This window comes from Herpailurus yagouaroundi, unplaced genomic scaffold (assembly GCF_014898765.1).
Source record: "Herpailurus yagouaroundi ecotype Mexico unplaced genomic scaffold, PumYag 163, whole genome shotgun sequence".
Classification (NCBI taxonomy): domain Eukaryota; kingdom Metazoa; phylum Chordata; class Mammalia; order Carnivora; family Felidae; genus Herpailurus; species Herpailurus yagouaroundi.
In genome coordinates, this window is record NW_024412404.1 from 32,667,649 (window position 1) to 32,677,703 (window position 10,055).

The window sequence follows — 10,055 nt, forward strand, 5'->3', positions numbered from 1 at the left end:
GTGTGTGTGTGTGTGTGTGTGTGTGTGTGTGTGTGTGTGTGTGTGTCTGGTTAATACGAGAATTAAGGTAATGTACTTAAAGTCCCAGGCATGATAGCAGATACATAAAAAGCACCCCATAGATGATGCTAATATTATTTTAAAATGTGGGTGCCCTGGAAGTCCTCAGACTTGGGAAGAAAAAAGATAAGGATTAAAATAGGCAATATAAATGTGACTAACCATGAAAACAAGTACTGATTTACTTCTTGCTATTAGTGTCTTGAGCATTGTGAAAAAAAATAATATATGTCACTAATTAAGCAAATTAAAACTAGTAAATTTGAGGATTTTTTCCCGTACTAGTAGATTTGATTAAAATGGTTATCTTTGTTTTCTCCCCCCCCAAAATAACTCAATTTTAAGGATGTATCACTGAATATTTTCCAGGAAATATAAACACACCATGTAGATTCAAGTTCCATGTAGATTGAATAAGAGTAAAACCTTGGTTTGGGAGCATAATTCGTTCCAGAAACATGCTTATAATCCAGAGCACTTGTATATTAAAGCGGATTTCAAGAACCGTTGGCTCCGTTTTGATCATGTGATGTTCAGCGTCACGTACTGCTCATCTTGAGGAACGCTCACAGAACAAGTTACTCGCAATCCAGGGTTTTACTGCTTCTTTCAGAGTAATTGCGATAGTGTTAAAAAATTCTTACCTTTTAAAATTGCTATTACTATAGGGGCGCCTGGGTGGTTCAGTTGGTTAAGTGTGTGACTTCGGCTCAGGTCACGATCTCATGGTTCATGGGTTCTAAGAGCCCCACGTCAGGCTCTGCTGACAGCTCAGATTCTGTGTCTCCCTCTCTCTCTGCCCCTCCCCTGTTCACACTCTGTCTCTGTCTCAAAAATAAATAAACGTTAAAAAAAATTAAAATTGCTGTTACTATAATTCATTTCAGTGCTTTGCAGAAAATCATAGTATGAAAGTTAGGGTTTTTTATGCTTAGCCACATTTAACAGGTTTGTTCTTAGTTCTCTGTGTCTTGGAAGAGATGTTCTGAATTATGTTTTATATTTAATAACAGCTTAGCTGGATGTCACTTATTTGCTTTATTTTTTAAAATAATCATTTTTATGTTATATGCAGTTCTAGTGCAAATCTGAGTTTTTGTCATATTTTTTAATGTATTCTGTTGGGTACAGGAGAATTTTAAAACTTGCTTATCACAGATTTAATCTCTCTCTGACACACACACTAGGCAGATGATGTTAGCGCTCTCCTGACAGCAGCCATGCCCCCTTCTGCTCTGCCTTCATGTTATAAACCTCAAGTGCTTAATGGTGTGAGAAGCCCAGGAGCTACCGGAGATGCTCTGTCTTCAGGTCCATCCAGCCCATCAAGTCTTTCTGCAGCCAGCAGTCTTGACAACTTATCTGGGAGTTTTTCTGAACTGTCTTCAGTAGTTAGTTCAAGTGGAACAGAGGGTGCCTCTAGCTTGGAGAAAAAGGAGGGTGAGAATAACTTTCTAACTTGTATTGTAGCCGCCTAGTTGTCATTTAGAATGCAAACAAGTCATGTTTTAAATACAACTGTTAGTATCAGATTAATTAGCATAGCCTTAACATTTTAGTCTTTCATTGTTTTCTTTACATTATGCTTTCGAAAGGTTTAGATGGCTTGTGCTTGAGTAGTTATGCCTTTATCTAGTCCAGTATATTATTACAGAGTTAGGAAATATCTTTACTCCATATCAGAATACCCAGTTGTGAAGATCTTTTTTTTTTTAAAGGAAAGAAAAAGACAGCATACTTGCGGTCTCTATAAAGCTGTTCTCTTTACCTTTTACCTGTCAAAATTCATCTCACCTTATGTAACATTGTGGAACTTGTTTTCATAAACTTTTTTTGTGACGTAGCTTATATCCTCAAAGATAAGGAAACTTTTTGAGTGGAAATATAATTGACACACTAGTTTCAGTATGGGCACTTATTTTAAAGATACAGTTAAAAATAAATTTTTTTAAATGAAATTTTTTTTAACCTGAAAGTGCCCCATTGGCTGTTTCTTCTATGATGTTGAGATTTTGTAGCTTTCTCTTTTTGCAATTTTTGATGCAGTGTTTTGCTTCGTCTTTGCATTCTTGATGTGTATAGTAATACCACATAACCTTGTTGCTAAAATGTTGATATACCTTATTCTGTTTGTTTGTTCTGGATTTTTTATTTTCCAGTTCCAGCAGTAGATTTTAGCATAACTCAATTTGTAAGGAATCTTGGGCTTGAGCACCTGATGGATATATTTGAGAGAGAACAGGTGAGTAAATGAATTGATTTGCTTGGTTTGGTGTTCTGTGAGACCTCAAGAAAAAATTAGGACATCCTTGAAGTGCCTTAAACCATTCAACTGTTCGTGGGGAGAGGAGAATGTTTTTTTAAGGGACTGGAAATCAGTTAACTCTTCTAATTGGGCTTGATCTTGGAATTTCTGCTTAGTTTATTAGCACATACAAATGGACTCTCATGAAATAAGAAGTACATGGAAACAAATGAAAATACACATTCTTTTAAGTGCACATGGGACATGCGCCAGAATAGGTCACATATTAAGTCACAACATCAGGCCTCAACAAACGCAAAAAGATTGAAATCATACCATGTGTATTTTCTGACCACAGCGCTTTGAAACCAGGTCAACCATAAGAAAATTTTTGGAAAGACCATAAATACATGGAGATTAGACAACATGTATTAAACAATGAATGGGTCAACCAGGAAATCAAAGAAGAAATTTAAAAATATATGGAAAAATGGACTGTGGTGTAGTGATAGTAAAATAGCTTTCCCAAATGGAAAGCTTAGCTTATTTAGCCCTTAAAATAAGTTATCCTTGAGCTTGGTTTGTTTAGTTCAGTTGTGTCACTCATTGCCTGCTCTGAGTCTGACACTTCGCTAGCCACTATGGGAAGGTATATAGATGTGCTAAGTATGTATCTGGGCTTTTCCAGAGTAGTCCCAATTTATGCCATCAGAATACTGGTGTTTTTTCTTTTTCTTTTTTTCTTTTTTTTGGTTCAGAAAATATAGTTAGTATAGACTTGTACTCCTAAGGAACTTTTGATCTACTTATGGAGCTCTAACAACATATGAAGAAATAAGTTTTGGGCATAGATTTTAGAAATCCAAAGGGAAAAAAAAGGTTATTGCAAGCTGGACTACTCAGGAAAAGTTTCATGGGAGACATATAAATAAAACAGGATCTTTAGAATGTCTTCAGTTTCACAAAGTGGAAATAAAATATTAGAGGGTAAAGAAATAGTTTGAACCCTGAGGCACAAGTACCACTTAGCATAGTCTGGAGTCTGGAGGAACCAGTGAAGGCCTTGTATAAATGGGTGGGTTGTGGAGTGATAGTGGAAAAGACAAAATAGAATACCTGAATGTGATTAACTTGAAAGTACATTTTTGTTTCGCAGCTTAATTCGGTTCAGGTTCTTATGTTAAATGAAAATAACGCTATTTTTTGGTAGTGCATGACTGAACTTCAGTTAGCTGCAACTTTTCGGTTTCTGTTTAACAACTGGTTTGCTTTCATTTCTAAGCTGTTCAAAAAAATCTAAAGTAAATGTTTGAATCTAATACATTGTGAGAACACCAGTATGTGAATGTCTACCAAATAGAAGTCTTCTAAACAGTTTCATCCTCTTTTGTAAGATCACCTTGGATGTGTTAGTTGAGATGGGGCACAAGGAGCTGAAGGAGATTGGAATCAATGCTTATGGACATAGACACAAACTAATCAAAGGAGTTGAAAGACTTCTCTCTGGACAACAAGGTATTTCATTTTAAATCAGTGCTAACAATTTAATGGTTGGTATAAAGGCAGCCCTCAACTTCCTAAATGATAATTTAAAATCTACGAGAGAGAGTCCATTTAATAGGAAGAGCAGTGATTAGAATTTGTGAAACCTGGTATCAGGTCTTAATGCTGCTACTGTTAAGTTTACTGAGCTTCTGCTGTTAGTAGGTGAACTTAAGTAAACTTTCTGGGCTATTCAGAAGTTCGGGAATTGCTTTAGCTCTGAAGTATTTTTCTTAAGTATTCAGTTACTTCTGAAGTTATTCTAGCCCTAAAATTATGAGTCTAAAAGATCAGAAACTTGAATATCTTTCTGTCTTATGATAATATAATAGGCAATGCCTAGGCATTGAGGTGTGCCCATAAAATAATGTTGTAAATCTCTTTTTTGTTGTATGTAAATGGCTAAATTCTTTAGCACTTGCTGTGAAAGTACTGGGAAACAGTGTTGTAACTGAGAACACTTGACAGAACAGCATTGAATAATATCTTTATTTCTTCTGAACATTACTTAAAGAAAATGCAAATTGCATTTGTTCAACAGATGTTAACATTTCCCGTGTACCAAGTCCCAGGTATGAAAAGGTGAATTGTTCTAAATATCAAGGCCGCATTTTTAACTTAATTGTTAAACTAAGGGTGTGATTTACCCTGTCTGCGGTCAGACACATCCTGTCATTGAAGTCCTGGCTGTACAACTGGAGTTGAAGAAAAACCCAGACTAGCAAAAATGAAGAGCTTTTCAGGGAAGGATGTATGGTAGGCAGGGTAGGGGCCATCTCTTGAAAAGGAAAAACTACCTCTAAAAAGTAGGTGACTGAAGCTAAGCAATACTTTACACTGGAATTCTGGAATAGAATCGATTGAAAGTGGATACACTTTACTTTCCTGGTAGGGACTAGGGCAAAATGTTTAAAATATGAGGTAGTCTGGGATATGTCTAGTATAGATGACAAAATTGTATGAGATAAAGAAGACAGAAAACCCGTGACTCCCTGGAATGTTAGTATACAATATAAAAAGTATCAAAAATGAAGAGAAACTAGAACCTGCGGTTGTAGACAGCCATCATGACTCTAATAGAATAATACCAATCCGGTAGGATAGAAATTACGGTGGAGTACTGGAATAACAAGGGTCACTTAAGAAAGAGGCAGGTTAAAAAGGAAATCGGACAGTGTCTGTTCATTAAACATATAGTGTCTGGGACACAGTTATTAAGACTGCATTGAAAGGCTCAGGAAACAATGACAGAAACAGGCACACCGCCTCCAAGTGGCAGAGGTGTGTAACTCTGTGCCACTTCTGGTCTGTGGTCATTCTGATACAGCTGCAATCGCAAAGGATCATTCACTCCCACGTGGAGGAGAAATGTCACGACGCAGAATGACTGTGTCTGCTCTAGCACGTCAGGGTCTCTTGCCTACATAAAGTTATCACCTTCCTTGTCTTCATTTGAAGCGAGGATTCTATACCTACTTTCTACCTCATATGCAAAGTGGAACCCGTGGCAGTCTTCTGACAGTCTCTCATTTTGCTGGCTTAGCCTTAGCTCTCATTCAGTGCATCAAGTCAATACATTACTTGTCCTGATCTTTTAGTGTTTATAAGACATCTTGGGGTGGTCCAGAGATGGTTTGGTCAAGCGTGTGTCATGGTCTTTATTCTGGTAAGTCTTTAGTGTCTGAAATATTCTTCTTTGTAAAGTCTCCATACTTCCTGTAGATAATGTACTTCAGACAATGTAATTCACACTACATACCTGATAAGTCTTTATCAGAGTTTAGCATCTGGTGGTGGTCTTGTTATTCAGACCAGACCCAGAACTAGAATAGTGCCCTTCGTCTCTACACTCACACTGCCATGCACTGACCCAGCAGTAATGGATTTGAGCCCTACCTGGAAAAACAGCAGAGCTTTAGAGATCTTGTAGAGACTGAAGGAAAGGTTTGTTACAAATACATGGAAGAAATTAGAAAATTCTGTTTAAAATTCCACTTGAAAAGTTTTTGTGAGAGTAAAGGTACAAAATACATAGTTGTCTTGACCATTGACATTCAGAAAACACAGCATTCATTGCTGAATTAGAGACTGTGAGGGGTTAGAATAAGCCTTCAGGGAACGCCTGGGTGGTTCAGTTGGTTAAGCGTCCAACTCTTGGTTTTGGCTCAGGTCATGATCTCCTGGTTTGTGGGTTCAGGCCTCGCATCGGGTTCTGTGCTGACAGTGCAGAGCCTGCTCAGGATTCTCTCTTTCTCCCCCTCCCTCCCCCCCCCCCCCTTGAGCGTGCACACCTTCTCTCTCACACAAACTTCTAAGTAAATAAATAAGTTGAAAAAATGAAAAATGAAAAACAGAATAAGCATTCAGTAGTCGGTAAACTATGGAGTGTCATTCTAGGATCATTTAAAATTACCTGAAGCTGTATAAATTTCTGTCATAATTCTTCCTCATATTTACAGAAATTAAAGAGACTAAATGCTGAAAGTGCTGAGTAGTTAGTAAAGGAAATAATCTGAAGAAGAAATTTTGTGACAACCTCCTTAAGGATAACGGGTAAAGAATAGAAAGGTTTTTCTGAATTATTCCCACAAAACCCTTACAACTTGTTGTGTCAAAATTAGCAACCTAAATGCAGTGTGGTGTTCTGGTTTGGATCCTAAAACAGAAAAAGAACATTAATGGGAAAATCTAATGAAATCCAAATAAATTCTGTAATTTACTTAACAAGTGTGACCAGTGTTGTACTGTGGCTATATAGAATGGGAACATTGGAGGAGCATTAATATTCCTAATGGTGACATTAGGAAGTTGAGTAAAAGGTACACAGGGACTCTCTATGTGATGTCAGTCTTTCTAAAAATGTAAATTAGTCCAAAATTAAAAGTTTTTAAAAATAGGTAGTAAGCAAGAAAAAAAAGTAGTAAGCATCAGATAAATCAGGTGGCCATTTCGGGTTGATGTTAATTGGAGGGGATGGGGACTTGGCGTAATTTTTTTTTTTACCTTCAAATTTTATTTACTAGGTCTTAACCCGTACTTAACTCTGAACACCTCTGGAAGTGGAACAATTCTCATAGATCTATCTCCTGATGATAAAGAGTTTCAGTCTGTGGAGGAAGAGGTATGTTCATATACCTTAAATAAATGTTGGTTCAATAGCTGAACTTCCTAGAGGTTTCCAGATCTTGAAAATGTAATAGGATTTTAATTGTCCCTAACTCTTTACCACCTGGATGAATGTTCAAAATCAGCGTTCAAGGTACACTCCCTCAATAAACCTTGAATCCAGTAACTTGGTTCAATACTACAATTAATACTGACACAGAATTCTGTTGAAGAAGAGTTTACTGTCATTTGGGGGGGCTGGGGGGCGGGGGAGATGCAAATATTCCCTCCCTTCATGAAGGCAATTGCAAACCCCAGTATCTCATACAAGACCCAGAATACGTGGATGCTACTTTTCCAGGAAGTTTTTCTTCCAGCTTTCTTTTCACGGAACTCTTGGATCCACTGAAATCTTTGAATAGTGCTTTACAGTTTGAAGAACACGTATCCTGTATGTATGAGGAACACAGGGATAGAAACTTGAGTGAAACTGAGTTCTAATACTCCAGAAACTCCAGCTCTCAATGGAGTACATATTGTGCTTTACTAGGGCAAAATGAATGGGAGCAAATAAATGATTGTTTTATTTTTTTATTTTTTTTCTTTTCTTTGAATTTTTTTTTTTTTTTTTTTTTAATTTACATCCAAATTAGTTAGCATGTAGTGCAACAATGATTTCAGGAGTAGATTCCTTAGTGCCCCTTACCCATTTAGCCCATCCCCCCTCCTACAACCCCTCCAGTAACCTTCCGTTTATTCTCCATATTTATGAGTCTTCTCTGTTTTGTCCCCCTCCCTGTTTTTATATTATTTTTGTTTCCCTTCCCTTATGTTCATCTGTTTTGTCTCTTAAAGTCCTCATATGAATGAAGTCATATGACATTTGTCTTTCTCTGAATGACTCATTTCACTTAACATAACATTGTGTATATATACCACATCTTTATCCCTTCATCCAATCAATGGACATTTGGGCTCCTTCCATACTTTGGCTATTATTGATAGTGCTCCTATAAACATTGGGGTTCATGTGTCCCTTTGAAACAGCACACCTGTATCCCTTGGATAAATACCTAGTACTGCAATTGCTGGGTTGTAGGATAGTTCTATTTTTAGTTTTTTGAGGAACCTCCATACTGTTTTCCAGAATGGCTGCACCAGCTTGCACTCCCAGATTGTTTTATTTTTTAGCATGTGAGGTGGTTAGCTTTGTATGTTTAACTCACCCATGCATCTGCTCCTTTTTCTTCCTTTAGTTTGCATTATATAATTTTCGCCTAAAAGTATTGTTTCCAGATTGACTAGCTAACAGCTATCTCTAGAAAGTAGTACTTATGAAGTTATAGAAGAACTCTCATATAAACAAGAAAAATATTAAAATCTCATTTTGTATTCTCAAAAACAGAATCATAGGCGTCAAGAACCATTTTCCCCAAATCAAAAAAAGCAAAAGTAGGGGGTGCCTGGGTGGCTCAGTCAGTTGAGCACCCAACTTCGGTTCAGGTCATGATCTCACAGTTTCTGGGTTCCTGAGTTTGAGCCCCATATGGGGCTCTGTGCGGACAGCTCAGAGCCTGGAGCCTGCATCAGATTCTGTGTGTCTTTCTCTGCCACTCCCCTGTTTGCTCTCTCTCAAAAATAAACATTAAAACAAATTTTTGAAGGAAAAACAAAAGTTAATACACATATATTTGACATATTTTTCCATCAGATGCAGAGTACAGTCCGAGAGCACAGAGATGGAGGTCATGCAGGTGGAATCTTCAACAGATACAATATTCTCAAGGTAATAAGTTAGTGAAAATAAAGTTTTCTGAGACTGTAGTTTTCAAAGCCTGAAACAGTAATTAACTTTCATAAGAATATAATCTGTCTAGCCTAGTAAGTCTTTGACATAGCATCAAGGGATATTTGGGGAAAGGGTAGATCCTTAAAGGTTAAGATTCTCAAAATCCCTGTACTGTTTTTCATTTTTTCTTTCTTTCTTTCTTCCTTTTTTTGGGTGTTTTCGTAACAAATAATTCAGCATTTGTTGAATTATCTTGAGATCATGATAAATCCATTAGGTTTAGGACCTTAAATATATAAATTATTCAAGTACTCTTTTGTAGCAAAGCTGAATTTTCTTTGTGGCTCAAGAAAGGACTCCATCTTTATACTTATTTGTCCTGTGACTACTCCGTGTGTCCATGAGTCCCCCATCTATACAACTTTTTAATAATTTTAATAGTACTCCCTCTGTACCTTCATCTTTTCCAAAAATAGTCTGAGGTTTTAAGTCATTCAAAGGAGAGTCCTGTCTTTTCTTGATACCAGGTACTCTTCTCAGGGCCTTTTCCAACTTTGCTGTGTTTTTCTTGAACTACAGCAAACAAAAATGCACGCTCTACTTGAGATGAATAAATCTTTTTATTAACTACATTGATATATTCTTAATAATTATGAAATAAGACAAAATGTGGCAAGTATCTTTTTAATACCTAAATTTTAAACTCAAGTGAACAGTATCAAATATTTCAGCTGTTTTATATTATTGTCATATATATACTATTATAAGTGTTATATTCGATGTCGTATTTTAGAGTTAGTGAATACTAAAACTATAGGAGATTGCTTTGTTCATCCTATTAGATGATTTAAGGTAAAGAAATCCTGGGAGCTCCTATTTATTAATTTATATCATAGTGTGACAAGAGTGACATCTTGATATTTCCATTCATGAACATATGTAATATTTTTAATAAGGCAAATAATCATGCCTTTTATTTTCTTAATATAAGTGAGATCGCTGTGTCAGTTGTGTTCCTTGATTACATCTGTAGCCATATTTGAGTTTTTTTAAGCCAAGACTAAATCCACCAGCTCCCAGATGTGCTCTAGGACCAGCAGGGGGCTGTAACACCTTTAAGCACAGCCAAGAAACAGCTCTAGGGTTGTGAATTTTGATCCTAGAAATACTCCCAGTGAGACCAGCATCCATCTTTAACTCTTCTCAAGACAAAAATTTTAGGAATTGGAGGGATAGGGAAGGGTAGAGAGAGTAGTAGAGGCGTGTCTGTGTGTGTGTGTGTGTGTGTGTGTGTGTGTGTGTGTGTGTGTGTGT

The 10,055-nt window shown here is 36.7% G+C and overlaps 1 protein-coding gene across 1 annotated transcript in view; it reads left to right on the forward strand.

Moving 5' to 3' along the window:
- TNKS2 (tankyrase 2) overlaps positions 1–10,055 on the forward strand; it is a gene marked incomplete at its 5' end in the record, with an annotated part of 67,564 nt that overhangs the window by 48,597 nt on the left and 8,912 nt on the right. Inside the window, 5 exons of the mRNA XM_040486908.1 lie at positions 1,248–1,500; positions 2,220–2,302; positions 3,700–3,820; positions 6,871–6,968; positions 8,664–8,738. Of these exons, the coding sequence (XP_040342842.1) occupies positions 1,248–1,500; positions 2,220–2,302; positions 3,700–3,820; positions 6,871–6,968; positions 8,664–8,738 (630 nt within the window). The remainder of the gene's footprint in view (positions 1–1,247; positions 1,501–2,219; positions 2,303–3,699; positions 3,821–6,870; positions 6,969–8,663; positions 8,739–10,055) is intronic.